Here is a 16,693-nt window from a genome sequence, read left to right on the forward strand (position 1 = left end):
TTGCTATCCATTCAGCTATCTCTCCTTGGATCCCATGCGATCTAATCTTCCAGAGCAGCCTACCATCCAGAACCTTGTTGAACGCCTCACTGAAGCCCATGTACACAACTACAGCATTGCCTTCATCAACCTATCTGGTCTTCAAAACCATCAGATTTGTGAGACACGACCTGCCATGTACAAAACCATGATGACTATCCCTAATCAGCCCTTGCCCATCCAAATGCCGGTATAACCTATCCCTCAGAATACTCTCCAGTAACTTAGCAACTACAGATGTTAAGCTCACCGGCCTACGACTCGTAAATTTCAACCAGGGCTCCCGCAATTTCCTCTCTAGTTTCCCACAATGTCCTCGGATATATCAGATCAGGCCCTGGAGATTTGTCTACTTTCAAACACAACAGTACCTTCAGTACATCTTCGACAATAACCTCGACTGCTCTCAAGACACTTCCAGTGACTGCTCCAATTTCCTCCACCCCACTGCCCTTCTCCTCGGTAAATACAGTGGAGAAATACTCATTTAGGACCTTGCCCATTTCCTGTGGCCCCACACAGAGGTGACCGCTTTGATTCCTGAGAGGTCCCACTCTCTCTCTAGTTACCCTTTTCCCCCTTATGTATTTATAAAATCTTTTGGGATTGTCCTTAATGCTGCCCGCCAGAGCTATCTCCTGGCCCCTTTTTGCCCTTCTGATTTCCTTTTTTAATTTACTCCTTAGCTCCTGAAACTCCTCCATGGATGCACTTGATCCCAGCTGCCTATACCTATCCCATGCATCCTTCTTGTTTTTGATTAACGTCTAATTTCCCTCGTCAGCCAAGCTTCCTTACGTTTGCCTGCTTTGCCCATCACTCTAATGTGAAGGGCACACATCCTGAGCTTTCTTCAGTGCACTTTTAAAAACATGGCTCTTGGCTGAGCTTTCCCATCTAATAACCTGCTCCAGTCAACTCGAGCGAGACTGGAGTGGGTTATTAGACGCGGAAGGTTTGGAGGGTGCATCTAGCATGCTCAATCTCTACCTTCAACTCAGGCCCTCAAATGTTGGCAACATCCTTGTAAAATTTCTTTGCACTCTTTCCAGCTGAAAAAGACATTTCAGCAACTAACCTTATGACTACTTAACTCCTTTCCTTTATGCTCATGCACGATTCCTAGATTTTGTGTACTTTGTGACTGTATGAAGGTTAGCAAAAGAATTGTAATTTTCTGCATTCTTTCTATAACACAAGATTTTTTTTCCCCTCACAAGAACTCCAATAAAAGAAACTGCCAAATGGGTGACTCTTCCACTTGCACCTCTGTCAGTCATAAAACTGCATTGACTCGTCTACTTATGCCCGCAGATCTTACACGCAATATAAATCCTCCAAGACCACAATGTTACATAATCTACTGTTGCTAAGCTTTACTCATTCTTAGAAAGTAAATTAAATCATAAGTTCAAGGTGCAGAATAAGGCAATTCGGCCCATCAAAGTCTACTCCATTCAATCATGGCTGATCCATCTTACCCCCTCAACCCCATTTTCCTGACACCTTTACTGCTCAAATGTCTGTCAATCTCGAACTTAAAAATATCCATTGACTTGGCCTCCACAGCCATCTGTGCAATGAATTCCACAGGTTCACCACCCTCTGGCTAAAGAAATTCCTTCTCATCTCCTTCCTAAAGGTAGTCCTTTTATTCTGAGGCTATGACCTCTGGTCCTAGACTATCCCAGGTGGAAACATCCTCTCCACATTCACGCTATCCAGGCCTTTCACTATTCGTTAAGTTTCAATGAGGTCGCCCTCATCCTTCTAAACTCCGGCCAGTACAAGCCGAGTGGTTTCAAATGCTCATCAATCCTAACCACATCAAAGATTTTCCCCAATATATTCTCAACGTCCTTCCCAGTGGTTGATGAAAGTGAAATTACAAATACATCAGCCAAATTTCCTTCACAAAGAAATGGCCTAGGATTGATGGCTATAATTATAGGATCTTCCATTCTCTGATAATATAGTCACTCTCCCTGGAATATGGAAAGCTTGGACTTGGACAGTTGAAATCAAAACTTCTAAGGATCTTTATGTAGTGCACAAAAAAATCTCCAATATGCCTATTAAATTTCCATTCATCCATATATTTACAAGCCTCGAGAATGGTAGGTCATTAGTATGGGTGATTAGTACGAGTGTCAGGGGTTATGGGGAGAAGGCAGGAGAATGGGGTTAGGAGGGAGGGATAGATCAGCCATGACTGAATGGCTGAGTATACTTGAATGGCCTAATTCTGCTCCTATCACTTATGAATTAATGAGGACGAGTTTGGACAGATTTACCTGTGGAATTAGAAGTTGCAGTTGAAGCTCCAAAAGTGAAGATAGATGAAGTTGCAGTGTTGTTGCTGGGTGCAGAGCCAAATGGGAACGGTACAGTTGGAGCCCCGGTTCTTGATGTACTGGTTGCTGACGCATCCTGTGACCCAAATAAAAATGGCTTGGTTGCAGGAACAGTTGATTCAGAACTGTTTCCAAGGTTGCTGCCACCCGCTGGGGCACCGGCCTGCCCAAATAGAAACGGTGTGCTTGCTGTGGGCACTGAACCACCAAATATGACTGAAGATGTGGTGTCCCCCACATTTGTTCCAGCAGATGTGGAAGAACTGCTGCCAAATACGTTGAAAGGCGGCTTTGTAACATCTTGTTCTACAACATGGAGGAAAGAAATACCATTAACTTACAATTCACACACCTTCACCACTACTTTTGCACAATTGTTACTGAGTTGTTCATATGATTTGGATGCAACAACACAGCTAATGATGCAATTATTCTGACGATTAATACGATGCTCACTAAAGCAATCACGCATTACAATAACTCCACTCTTAAATCTCTACTCCTTTGTACATTGTGGATGGCGTGACTGTAATCATGTATTGTCTTTCTGCTGACTGGTCAGCAGACAACAAAAACTTTTCACAGTGCCCCTGTACATGTGACAATAAACTAAACTCAACTCAAAAAGTCACAAAGTGAATTTTATTATTGCACATGCAGATAAGCACATTGAATTTACAAACAAAATACACCCAAACCTGGATTCAACTGTGATCAATTTTCATGTAGTGTGACATGGTACTGTTGGGTTACAAAGGATCTTTCTACAGAACAGTGGCGCAGCAGTAGAGTTGCTGCCTTGCAGCGCTTTCAGCGCCAGAGACCCGGGTTTGATCCTGACTACAGGCACTGTCTGTAAGGAGTTTGTACCAACTCCCTGTGACCTGACCTGTGTGGGCTTTCTCTGAGATCTTCGGTTTCCTCCCACACTCCAATGATGTACAGGTTTGTAGGTTAATTGGCTTTATCAAAATATAAATTGCCCCTAGTGTGTGCAGGATAGTGTTAGTGTGCAGGGATCGCTGGTCGGCGCAGACTCGGTGGGTCGAAGGGCCTGTTTATGTGCCGTTTCTCTAAACTAAACTAAACTAAACAAGGTGCAAATACAAATCATAGCTATAGAAGCGTACAACACAGAAGGCCATTTGTCCACAACAAAAGGGAATATAATAAATTAGATTTTACAGCGTACATACTCCTACATCAATGGGCATTAATTTGTCTTTGTAGAGGTTGTAGTGATACTCCATGTGCAAATGCGAAAGCTCCAATTTCCTAGAAAGTACTGCTGGGAAATCTGGGCATAAACATTCATAACAGATTTAAATGTGGTTCAGCAATTTTATTAATTTCAATGGAGAGGGACAGCTCCAAGGCCTTTTTATTTACTTGAATGACTTTAATTTAAATATATCAATTAACTTAAATGTATTAAAGGCAGGAACGGGGTACTGATTGAGAATGATCAGCCATGATCACATTGAATGGCGGTGCTGGCTCAAAGGGCCGAATGGCCTCCTCCTGCACCTATTGTCTATTGTATTTCAAGAGTTAGATTTAGCTCTTAGGGCTAAGGGAATCAAGGGATATGGGGAAAAAGCCGGAACGGGGTACTGATAACACATAATCATATTGAATGGCGGTGCCGGCTCGAAGTGTTTAAACTGTGTTTCAATGTTCGTATGTTCATACGTTCTAGGAGCAGAATTAGGTCATTCAGCCCATTAGGTCTACTCTGTCATTCAATCATGGTTTCCCTCTCAACCCCATTCTTCTGCCTTGTACCGACAGCCCCCAACACCCTGAATATTATGAACATCGTTGTAATTTCTCAGGAAATCAAAGGAGAAGTCACAAGGACTAACAGTTGCTTGAATTTTTTATTTGCTGTTGGTTTTGTGATTATGTGTTATTGCTTCTTATTGTTGGACTGTGAGTAACAGAATTTCATCCAAAAGACATGTTTTTTGGATGACAATAAAGGCGATTCTGATTATAATGCAAGATACTTTTGTCTCACTGGGTCTACGAAGATTTTTATACGATATATTTAGCCATAATTGCTGTTCTAAATATTATCTCACTTACATAAAACAACATATAAATTGAACTCCTTTACAAAATAAATTGAACTTAAGGATTTTGTTTTATAAAGTCTGTTATTTTAGCTGCCATCTTAATTACATTGTGCCTGATTAGTATGGAGAAAGTGGTTTGATTCATGCCACTGCACCACTAGAAATGATTTTTGCAGGATTCCCCAGGACGATTTCACTTCCAACAGTACGGTCCCACCACCAGGCAACATCTCCCCCCACACTTACCACAGAGACCACTCTCTCTCCAGGCTGTTCATCCACTCCCACCCCTCCACCCTGCCACATTCTCCTCTGTCACAGGAGGTGCAACACCTGTCACTACACTACCTCCTATCCTTCACCTCCATTCAGCAATATAAACCATGAGAGCACCACCTCCCATCTCATCTACTGTATCCGTTGTTCAAGATGTGGACTCTAATACATCAGCGAGATTAAACATAGACTGGGTGATCGTCCTGCTGCACACCTTCGCTCAGTCCGCCTGAACCTACCTAATCTCTCGGTTGCTAAACAATTTAATTCTCCTTCCCATTCCCACAGACCTTTCTGTCCTAGGTGTCCTCATTGTTAGAGTGAGGCTGAACACAAATTGGAGGAACAGCACCTCATACTTTGCTTGTGTCAGGGGTTATGAGGGAATATGCACAATTATGAAGAGCTTTAGAACGGCCAAAGACAAATTGGTAGATTGGTGAAGTGCTTATTGATGAACCACAAGGAAAATGTTAGATGACAGATTTTGAAAGGGAGAATCAGAGTGCATATGTACCAGATATAAAGTTGAAAGGAGCAGCAAAACTTAGGGTACAGAAACATAAAGTTGTAACAGGTGAAGAAAAAGCTGATAAAGATCAGATCCTAGGTTTTATCAAGTCGCCACCAATTGCAAAAACAAAGCAGTTAGGCATTCGAGCGACTGAATAATAAAATCTATTTATCCCCAATCCCCTCTGCAATTTAAAACTACTTTGTTTTTTTCTTTCCCAGCCCTGATAATAGCTCCATTTCTCTTTCCACAGGTGCCGCAGTGGAGTTTCTTGCACGTTGTGTTTCATTTTGTGGGCAGCGTGGTGGAGCAGCGGTAGACGAACTAGCCAAATTTAAATTCCAAGCTGCAATGGTGCAATATGAATTGGGATCAGTAGTTCAAGCCTCAGATTTACATGTTCAGTAGCATAGGCATCACGCGATAACATGCAGAGTGCTCACTGACTGCAGAGTGCTTTGCGGTATTCTGAAATACACTATATAACAAGTTTTTCCATTTCATTGTGGAGGAAGAAACCGTAGATGCTGGTTTAAACCAAAGATAGACACAGAAAGCTGGAGTAACCCAGCGGGTCAGGCAGGTTCTCTGGAGAAAAGGAATAGGTGGTGTTTCGGGTTGAGACACTAGACCTGAAACGTCACCTATTGCTTTTCTCCAGAGATGCTGCCTGACCAGGTGAATTACTGCAGCTTTTTGTGTCTATCTTTTCCATTTCATTCTTAAATTAATAATTTCTTACCAGAAGTATTTATTGTAGCGCCAAACATAGATCTCATCACTGGTTTCTCGGCTGATTTAACCATGTTGAAAGCAAATCCAGATTTAGGTTCTGGTTTCAAAATATCAGACGACAATGCTGATTCTTTGGTTTGCTCTGGCGGTTTAAAAGGTTCTGACTGCGGCTGTGCTTCAACGCCCTTCTTGCCAAATGCAAATGTCGCAGAGTTTAAAGAGTCCTTTTCCTCTGGTTTCCCAAACATAAAAGTTGAAGCAGCTACAGGTTCCTTGTCTACTGTCTTGCCGAACTTAGCCTGATTCTCCATCACCCCATCCTTTCTATCTGTTTTATCAAGCTCAAACTGCGCTGCTGGGATTTCTTTCTTCTCCTCCGTCCCAAACTTAAAACCACTCTGTGTACTCTTGCTCTCAGGTTGAGCATGTGTTCCACTGGCATCAAACTTAAAACCCCCAAATAACACGTCGTTTTTCTTATTTTGCTGACTTGCATCCGAACCAACAATCTTGGTAGCAGTTGAAGTTGAAGCTGGGTTGCCACCAAAGGCGAAGTTGAACCCAGATGTAGTTTTTGAATTATTCTCTTTATTTCCATCTGTAGTTTTCTCTGTTGAATTAACTCCAAATTTGATGCCTCCAGTGGCCTCAAACTTAAGTCCTCCAAAGGCACTAGTTGATGTATTAGAATCAGACGCACCAAATTTAAAACCACCCTGATTTCCAAACTTAAATTGCGTAGCACCATTGGTACTTTGCGAAGAGTCTGTTGTTGACGACTGGATGCCAAATACGAATGTCGAAGTAACTGCTGGCATTGCAGAAGAATCAGACCCTGCACAAGAAAAAATAATAATGTAAAGCACTAAAATGCCCAATTCAATCATCAGTCAAGAATTAGTACAGATCTTTAAAGTTCAGGCAATATCAAGCAATACCATGGAAGTGTCACAGAGATTCTCTAAAGTGGTTAGAAAAATACCTGGAATGTGTACCTCCAATATGGACAGGTAATTAATTAATTAAGTTAGCTACAACTGAACAGGAAGTTGCATTACTAGGTATAATAGTAGATAAGAACAAATACAAGAACTACAACAATTATACATTCCTGCTCTGAGTAAAAATACAAAAGAAAAAGAGTCCTAACTCTATATACTAAAACTCTCGTTTGTTTGTTCCTGAACTACAGCCAAAATGGTACACGATAGCGCGACAATTCTAGGCCCACCTTACTCACCGTCGTCCCTTTGGTGCCAATGGAAGAAGTTTCATTGAAAACGAAATTATATATTTAAAGTTATTCACATTTTAAAGTTTAAATCTATCTCCTAGGGAGAGAGGGGGAGGATAAGGGGGGTTGATGGGGATGGAGTGGAGGGGGGTCAGGGGAGGGTAGGAGAGGGTGCTGCACCAATGCAGGAGGGGTTTGGGCCCAACGTCCACTTGGTCTAGTAGCTAATAAAAATTGTCAAAGATGAAGTTATATTAAAAGAAGAGTCATATATTTACACAGATGACAAATTGGAGGCTTGGAGGTATTTATTCACAAAATGCTGGAATAACTCAGCAGGTCAGGCAGCATCTCGGGAGAGAAGGAATGGGTGACGTTTCGGGTCGAGACCCTTCTTCAGACTGATGTCAGGGTGGCGGGACAAAGGAAGGATATAGGTGGAGGCAGGAAGATAGAGGGAGATCTGGGAAGGAGGAGGGGGAGAGAGGGACAGAGGAACTATCTAAAGTTGGAGAAGTTGATGTTCATACCACTGGGCTGCAAGCTGCCCAGGCGAAATATGAGGTGCTGCTCCTCCAATTTCCGGTGGGCCTCGCTATGGCACTGGAGGAGACCCATGACAGAAAGGTCAGACTGGGAATGGGAGGGAGAGTTGAAGTGCTCGGCCATCGGGAGATCAGTTTGGTCAATGCGGACCCAGCGCAGGTGTTGAGCGAAGCGATCGCCGAGCCTGTGCTTGGTTTCGCCGATGTAAATAAGTTGACATCTAGTGCAGCGGATGCAATAGATGAGGTTGGGGGATGTGCAGGTGAACCTTTGTCTCACCTGGAAAGACTGTTTGGGTCCTTGGATTGAGTTGAGGGGGGAGGTAAAGGGACAGGTGTTCCATCTCGTGCGGTTGCAGGGGAAAGTGCCCGGGGATGGGGTGGTTTGGGTAGGAAGGGACAAGTGGACCAGGGAGTTACGGAGGGAACAGTCTCTCCGGAACGCAGAGAGGGGAGGGGATGGGAAGATATGGCCAGTGGTGGGGTCCCGTTCTAGGTGATGGAAATGTTGGCGGATGATTTGTTGGATCCGCTGGCTGGTGGGGTGGAAGGTGACAACGAGGGGGATTCTGTCCTTGTTGCGAGTGGGGGGAGGGGGAGCAAGAGCGGAGCTGCGGGATGTAGAAGAGACCCTAGTGAGAGCCTCATCTATAATGGAGGAGGAGAAGCCCCGTTTCCTGAAGAATGAGGACATCTCAGACGCCCTAGTGTGAAACACCTCATCCCGGGCGCAGATGCGGCGTAGACGGAGGAATTGGGAGTAGGGGATAGACTTTTTGCAGGGGACCGGGTGGGAAGAAGTGCAGTCCAGATAGCTGTGCGAGTCAGTGGGTTTATAGTGGATGTCAGTCACTAGTCTGTCTCCTGTGATGGAGATGGTGAGGTCCAGAAACGGGAGGGAGATGTCAGAGATAGTCCAGGTATATTTAAGGGCAGGATGGAAATTGGAGGTGAAGTGTATGAAGTCAGTGGGTTCTGCATGGGTGCAAGAGGTAGAACCAATGCAGTCGTCGATGTAGCGGAGGTAGAGTTCGGGGATGGGGCCGGTGTACGCCCAGAACAGGGATTGTTCGACGTACCCGACAAAGAGGCAGGCATAGCTAGGGCCCATGCGAGTGCCCATAGCTACGCCTCTGGTTTGGAGGAAGTGGGAGGAGTCAAAGGAGAAGTTGTTGAGGGCAAGAACCAGCTCTGCTAGGCGGAGGAGAGTGTAGGTAGATGGGGATTGGCTGGTTCTACGGTCAAGGAAGAAATGGAGGGTTTCGAGCCCATCCTTGTGGGGGATGGAAGTGTACACAAAGTGCTGGAGTAACTCAGCGGATCAGGCAACATCTATGGAAAACATAGATAGGTGACATTTCGGGTCAGGACACTTCTTTAGTTAGACCCAAAACGTTACCTATTCATGTTCTCCAGATACTGCCTGGCCTGCTGAGTTACTCCAGCACTTTGTCTTTTATTTTTGTAAACTAGTATCTGCAGTTGCTTATTTCTAATACTAAGGAGTGTATGTTGCTTTGAGTATCATTGCACGTTTTAATAGAAGAAATATCCAATTAACGTTATGTAAACAGGTATTGTAGCAGAACTACCTTAACATCCAAAATAGACAATATCCTCGGTTCAAGATTGCAATGAATAATATTGTAAATACCTTTAGGTCCGGTCTTGCTGCCTGGTTTCTCTGTTTGACAAGCTACACATTTATTTACATTTGATGAGTTCTGAACAAAGCAAACATCACAATCCCAGATCCCTGGCTTTTTCTTAAATTTGTCACCAAATCCTACAACTTCTCCTGCTGGAGTTGAAACAGGAACATTGGAAACACCTAAAAGCAAAATTCATAAAATAAGACAAAATAATTCACTAGTACCTTTGGTGAAATATATAGTTATCTTACAGAGTATAATTTGGGGACGGTAGAGGAAGAGGGGGAAACAGTTTATGATTTACCAATCATGCACAGTTGACAATTAATTATCCTGAACTGCATTGAGAAGTTATCTTCTAGAAATTAAAAATCAATGTCAGTAAAAGTGACCATGTAATGATCAGATTATTATATTCATGTCAAATGGTACATGAATATATTGCACATTAAGAACTAATGTTGAACATTCAAACGACCGGTCATTTCCAGAAAGGCATTTCATTAGAATCAATAATAAATAAAATAAAGCGAATAAAAACATAAAATGAGCTTGCGCAAGTTTGTGTGATAAGGAAGAGATTAGTGAGAGCCAAAATGAAATTATTATGCGGAGCAAGGAAATAACAGATATTATACAATTTTTGTGCTTGCCTCCCCAGAGAAAGACAACAAAATTATGGGGAAATCAAGGGACATTAATTTCTTGTGGCGATTGTTGAATATAAATTGAAAGGAGAAATGTACTTCCACGGACAAGTGGCTTGAGCAACACTAGCAAGAATATCTAATTAAGTATTGACCAGTGTTAGAAGATATGTCATTAAGAAGTGGGGGGGGGGGGAAGGATGAGAAAAGGAAGAGAGCACATAATTAAGCATAGTCAGCAGTTTTAAGCAATTTCAAACTGTTACTGAAGGGCAAAACAGTATTTTACACATCTATTTGAATTTTTAAATTTCATTTTTGATAATCTGTTGCTGTATAATTGAATTTTCAGAAAACATTGAGGAAGGGGTTGTGCAAGAGAAGACACGAAAGATTACGGTTCATGACTTTGTGGGTAGGAAGAAACAAAAAAACAAGATTCTTGAAATAGGTAGCCCAACAAGCAGCACAAGAATAAAAGAGGAAGCTGGAAATATTGGGTATTTCCAGTTAGTGCCAATAGCAATGGTGTCATTCAGTATATCTTATTATGTTCTCTCCATCCTTCCCATCTGAAACTTAAAACTTGCCCATTTTCCAACGTTCTGACGAAACGTTGGTTCTGACGAAAGGTTATTGATCAGAAATCTCAAATACTGTTTTGGACTTCCAGCTCTGGCAGTTTTTTGCTTTTCAATTATGGATAATATGCTGTGTTGGTGAACTGATAAGGAAACTGAACCAGTCATTTTCAGGATGGTTTGGGTATAACATTGTGGGGATCAGTACTTTGGGCTGAAGTATTTATAATTCAAATTTATGACCAGGATGTAATCTATGTTAGTTTGTGATCACGGAAGCAGAAAAGTTGAGGGTATGTGAAATTAGCCACTTTGGATCCAAAGAGGAATGATAACCTTTAAATGGAATTAAGTTGATGTAAGGGAGAAAGTATACTGCAATTATGTACATGGATTCATACACTTTAACCATAAATACAATATACAGTTTCATCTCTGTTAGCAAACAAACAAGATTGCTAATATAAACAATAAAACACATACCTGGCTTAGCAGACTGACAAGCCACACACTTAATGTCTTCAGGCTTGTTTTGTACAAAGCAAACAGGACAGTCCCAAACTCCTTCAGGTTTCTTAAACTGATCCGCTAGTCCCAAAGCGGTACTGCTGGAAGTGTTGAACTCCGTTCTTCTTGTTCTTTCAGTTACCGTAGGCAAACTCAGTGCAGGTTTTACTCCAGTTTCAGGTTTTGCCGTTTGACAAGCTGCACATTTTACAGCTTCCGAATTGTTTTGAACTAAGCAGACATCACAGGGCCAGAAACCCACCGGAGGCTTGAACTTCTTTTCAAAACTCAATGGAGTCTCCATAGAAGAAGCTTTGCTACTGTTGGTCTGGGTGGGGTGCACAGATGTAACAGTCTGACAAGCCACACATTGACTTTCTGTACTTTTGTTTTGTAAGAAACAGGAACCACATTGCCACGAACCTTCAGCCGGTTTGAACTTATCTCCAAATCCAAATGTGCTGGAGCTCTCATTGGAGGAACTGTTCTTTCCAGTAGCCGATGGTAAAGGTTTCACAGTAACTGGCTTACTAGTCAACAAGTTGACCGCACACCGAGTAGAAGGTGGAGGCAAAGTGAACTCTTTGGAAAAGATTGAAACAAAAATTTTGTTCATGATTTTGCCTACATAGGCAGGATAAACAGCACTTCAACTGTATTTGTCCCAATACCCCTATCTACTTGTCCAAACATAATTTTACTTAGCAAATAAAGGCACAATTTTTCAACACACTCATTCACACACAAACAGCCATACAGCTCCGAGTCTCGCACAGCCCCCCCTCTGCGCAATAAAGGGGTCAAGATGTTCCATTAAACACACGTATAAAAACTAACAGAGCCAATATTGGAGTATTGTTGCATGATGATAAAACAGCATGCATAAATGTCACTGTAATCAGCTTTATCCTTTTTTCCTTCACACCACATACATTACGTAAATGCAAATCACGATCTTCGCTGAGCATCTCATTTGGACATTAATACCAAAAAAGCCACGTCGCCTCACAAGCACCATATTTGGAACAAATAACTGCACCCAAAACAAACAGAAAATGTTGGGAGAACTCAGTAGGTCAAGGGATAACAGCACAAGGAATGTTTTCTTCGTCTTTACCTTTCATCCCATCAGTCTTGACATTCAATAGATTGTCCTTCATACTTTCCACAACCTCGAATGGGATCCTACCACCAGACCTCTTCCCCTCGCCTCCCTTTTCAATATTCCAAAGGATGTATTATTTTTGTGACCACTCTTCCATCTCCAGTCATTTCCTCTCAATGCATTTTCCCACGCAACAGCATGTGATGTAATACCTGCCCTTTTACCCCTTCCCTTCCCACCATCCGGGGACCTAAAGAATCCCGACAGTTGAAGCTGCAGTTGACTTGCGCTTCTTTTCATTTTGTGTTTTGCATTCAGTGCCTCTGCACAGGAAAAAGGAAATGCAGATTGACGAATCACTTTGCAGAACACTTCATTTGGTCCTCAAGGGCTGCCCTGAGTTATATTAATTCTCCATCTTGTTCTGACCTCTTAGCCTTCAGGCTCCTATACTTTTCCAATGATGCCCAATTGTTTCCTTGACAAGTTTGTTCTGCACACATTCCACTGTTTGCTCCATCGCACGGCAAATTAAATCACATTGTATTCACACTTTCACAGTTCTCATGAGGGTTTTTAACTCAAAATGCACACTTTCTCACCCCAACGACACCCCAGCGAGTGCACCCAGCATTTTCTGTTCTTGTTTTGCAACACTGTAGTTGATTTGTTAAGTGTTATTAAACCTCATATTTAAGGCGTAGCAACCCTGGATATTGATCAAGGACATTCAAAAATTGATCATTTTAATTTAAAAAAAATACAAGTACATACCAGGTCCTTTTAAGATATCCAGGACACTGCCTTGCTTCAGAGTTTTAGCAGGTTTAAATGGCACATCACATTGTTCATCTTCTCTCTTTTTTGGAGGTGGAGGAACTGAAGGCGACGAGGAGCATTTTACTGAAGGATTGATGAAAGATTGTAATCACTTGATAGTGTCAGGCTTTAAGATAACGTTTGATAAATGCATACATAGTAAAATTGCATCTACCTGCATTAATGGAAGGTCTAGCGGATACAAAAATTAATGGAACTGATTTGTCAATCGGCTCACTGAAGGTAAATCCAGTCTTTGATGGTGGCCAAGGAGGTGGAAAGAGAATGGGACAGACGAGTTAAATTTTACAAGTGCAGACAACACGAGGAGCTACCCGTTGCCATTTTACATTAGTAATAATTTATCCAAATTGCAGAAATAAATTTTATTTTGAACAAATGATATTCTCAATGATAAAAATCACAAAGATTACAGCCCAATAAAATTACTTACAGACACTGAAAGGGGTTGCAGATTTGCTTCTGCAGCTTTTATATTCGGTGTAGAAAAGGTAAAGGCAACACTGTTTGGACTGGATACCACAGCCTGTATATGAGGAAAAAATATATTCAAATACACATACCTGCTTTTCAGAGTTGGTCTTTTCCACTGCTATCTTAATGCTTATACTAGACAGTTGATCAATTCCAGATTTGGCAACTGATCAATTCCAGATATCCAGTAATTTTGATCACACAGAGGGCAAAAATCCTTCAAATTTACCCCCATCAGAATGTGTAATATCAGAGGACCTTCTTTTGAAGCCGACTTGATTTTATAGCTGTCCCAGAAATCTGTAGGCTAACATCTTTGCCTTTTTAACTGTCTTTTTTAGACATGAAAATAAATTAAATCTCAAAGTCAACTGTGGCCAAATACAGCCTGACCAAAGTCTTCTAAAGCTGCATCATAATTCTTATTTTCAATGCCCCGACCAATGAAGGCAAGCATACCATATGCCTTCTTTATCATTCTATCTATTTGCCACTTTCAGAGTTATGGACTTGGACCTCCAGATCCCACTGCACATCAATGTTGTTGCCGTTAATTGTAAATTGTCTCCTCCCAAATTGCAGCACCTCACACTTTAAACTCCATTTGCCATTTTTGTGGCTGATCTACATCCCGTTGTATACCTTGACAGTCTTCTTCACAGTACGTGACCACAGACTTTGGAAAAACAAAATATACTGTGACCAACAGTTTGCTTCCATCTACATCTAGTTTCATCTCAAAATACTATCAGTTTTGATAAATGCCCCGTTCTCCTTTGGCCACAAATTTAGTTACAACTACTCTCTCCTTTTCGAAATAGTGCGTGAAATATTAGATGCAGATACGCAGAAGAATCAGAAAAACAATCCATTTGCTCCATTCATCAGTTTTTTTTAGTTATTCAATGCCACCACCAAAACTCTTGTAACCCACTCCATTGTTCTTCCACTCCGCAACATTTTATCTGATATGATCCTTTGTGGGCCATTTCCCCCCCCCCCTAAATGTAGATTCATTGAGAATTTAGAAAGATTTCTTTAAATATTTTCCATTGTTTGCATACCTCAATCTAATGTCCCTTTCTATCATACCAATTCACCTTATACGCAATAAGCTTTTTAAGCTTAAAACTCTAATTTCCAAATTAACTGGTGTTCCTCTCAAACTGTAAACAATATTCTACATGAACACTGTTTCTGGAGGGCTCATTCCTCCTACATTACTAATTAAACCAATACAAGATGGAATCTCTTCTGCAAAAAATTATAAATTTGATGCTCTTTGATACAGGAGTAATAAGGTATTTTGAAATCTAAATCACAAACAATTTATTTATAACATTACTAACATGAGAAATTCAAGGAAATTGCACAAGGAATCCATGATATTTCTATACACCAAAGCGTTTGTTTGTTTGTTTGTTCCTGAACTACAGCCAAAACGGTACACGATAGCATGACAATTTTAGGCCCACCTTACTCACCGTCGTCCCTTTGGTGTTAATGAAGAAGTTTCATTCAAATCGGTGTTATATCTTTAAAGTTATTCACATTTTAAAGTTTAAATCTATCTCCGAGGGAGGGAGGGGGGAGGATAAGGGGGGTTGAGGGGGATGGAGTAGGGGGGGGGGGGGGGGGAGAAGGGAAGAGGGGGGAGGGGAAGGAGAAGGTGCTGCACCAATGCAGGAGAGGTTTGGGCCCAACGGGTTCGCTTGGTCGTAAATTACTATAGATTGGATATGATCTACAATTACCCCAAGACATTTTGTGGAAAAGCTGGCAACAAAAAGAGAGCAACAAGCAAGAGTGCTCTACCTTGCTGGAAAGAGCTGGTGTTACAGGTGATGGTGCAGCAGACGGGGAGCCAAAGTTGAAAGTAGGCAATGCCTTCATTGTAATTGGCAAAGATACTTCGGGAAGTACAAGGGCTGGGACCTGGACCTGCAGAGGGCACAATATTGCATTCATTATTTTAATACAGTCATTTGGTAATCTCTAGACATATTGCACAGCTCTTGTAAATAGCAAGTTAAAACACATGTTAAATGCCATTTGTAAGTTATGCACGTAGAGTCAATGAGTGATACAGTGCAAAAACAGGCCCTTTGGCCCAACTTGCCCACAACGTCCCAGCTACACAAATCCCGCTTGCCTGTGCTTGGTCCATATCCCTCCAAACCTGTCCGATCCATGTACCTGTCTAACTGTTTCTTAAACGATGGGATAGTCCCAGCCTCAACTACCTCCTCTGGCAGCTTGTTCCATACACCCACCACCCTTTGTGTGAAAAAGCCCCCCCTCGGATTCCTATGAAATCTTTTCCCCTTCACCTTGAACCTACGTCCTCTGGTCCTTGATTCTCCTACTCTGGGCACACGACTCTGTGCATCTACCCAATCTATTCCTCTCATGAAACAAGAAATAGGATATCAAAGCTCACAATTTAACCCCAATGTTCAAAACCACTTAAATCATTGTGGTAATGTCTTAACTTGAAGAACTTGGCGAAATTTTGATTTTGATCGAATTTCCTGTAATATTGCTCAACAGCTCAAATTCCATCAGCTGCAGCCATTGTTTTGTCTAGTTTTTTTTTAAAAACAGCAGCTCCAGTTCATTATCCTGGACTACTAAAATTATGGCCTTGGCAATTTTTTGTTTGCTTTACTCCTCATGAATACCCACAGCCAATGATTGATTCTCATTTCACCCTTCCTTCTCCCTGGACCAGCCAAGAGAGCCAAGAACTGTTTAAAAGCAATGATCCTTCGCCAAAATATAAGTTGCAAAGAACAATTTAATTGCTTGGGAAATATTTAACAAGTCAGAATACATTATGGGAAGACTTTGGGGAACTAACAGTAACAATTCTCCAGCCGTTAAAAGCTTAAAGGATATAAAAATTGAAAAGATACTTGCAGTGACTTATGAGGCAGCAGTGTCTAGAATCTATAAGAGTTTAGACCAATTATATCAATCATTATCATTTTAAATTAAGGTTAATGTTAATTTATTAATCTCTGGCCCTTCTTCAATCTGCATCACTTGCCAATATATGAAAATTAATACCAAAATTGGGAATGTGAAACCCCAATCACTCTCTCACACTGAT

At 41.6% G+C, this 16,693-nt stretch overlaps 1 protein-coding gene across 1 annotated transcript in view; it reads right to left on the bottom strand.

Annotated features, from left to right (window-relative positions):
* Positions 1-16,693, bottom strand: part of nup153 (nucleoporin 153) — a 59,042-nt gene that overhangs the window by 12,996 nt on the left and 29,353 nt on the right. The window contains exons 12-19 of the mRNA XM_078414748.1: positions 15,397-15,522; positions 13,541-13,633; positions 13,262-13,340; positions 13,042-13,170; positions 11,139-11,744; positions 9,430-9,606; positions 6,004-6,831; positions 2,334-2,699 (exon numbers count right to left, since the gene is read on the bottom strand). Of these exons, the coding sequence (XP_078270874.1) occupies positions 2,334-2,699; positions 6,004-6,831; positions 9,430-9,606; positions 11,139-11,744; positions 13,042-13,170; positions 13,262-13,340; positions 13,541-13,633; positions 15,397-15,522 (2,404 nt within the window). The remainder of the gene's footprint in view (positions 1-2,333; positions 2,700-6,003; positions 6,832-9,429; positions 9,607-11,138; positions 11,745-13,041; positions 13,171-13,261; positions 13,341-13,540; positions 13,634-15,396; positions 15,523-16,693) is intronic.

This window comes from Rhinoraja longicauda, chromosome 2, assembly GCF_053455715.1.
Source record: "Rhinoraja longicauda isolate Sanriku21f chromosome 2, sRhiLon1.1, whole genome shotgun sequence".
Classification (NCBI taxonomy): domain Eukaryota; kingdom Metazoa; phylum Chordata; class Chondrichthyes; order Rajiformes; family Arhynchobatidae; genus Rhinoraja; species Rhinoraja longicauda.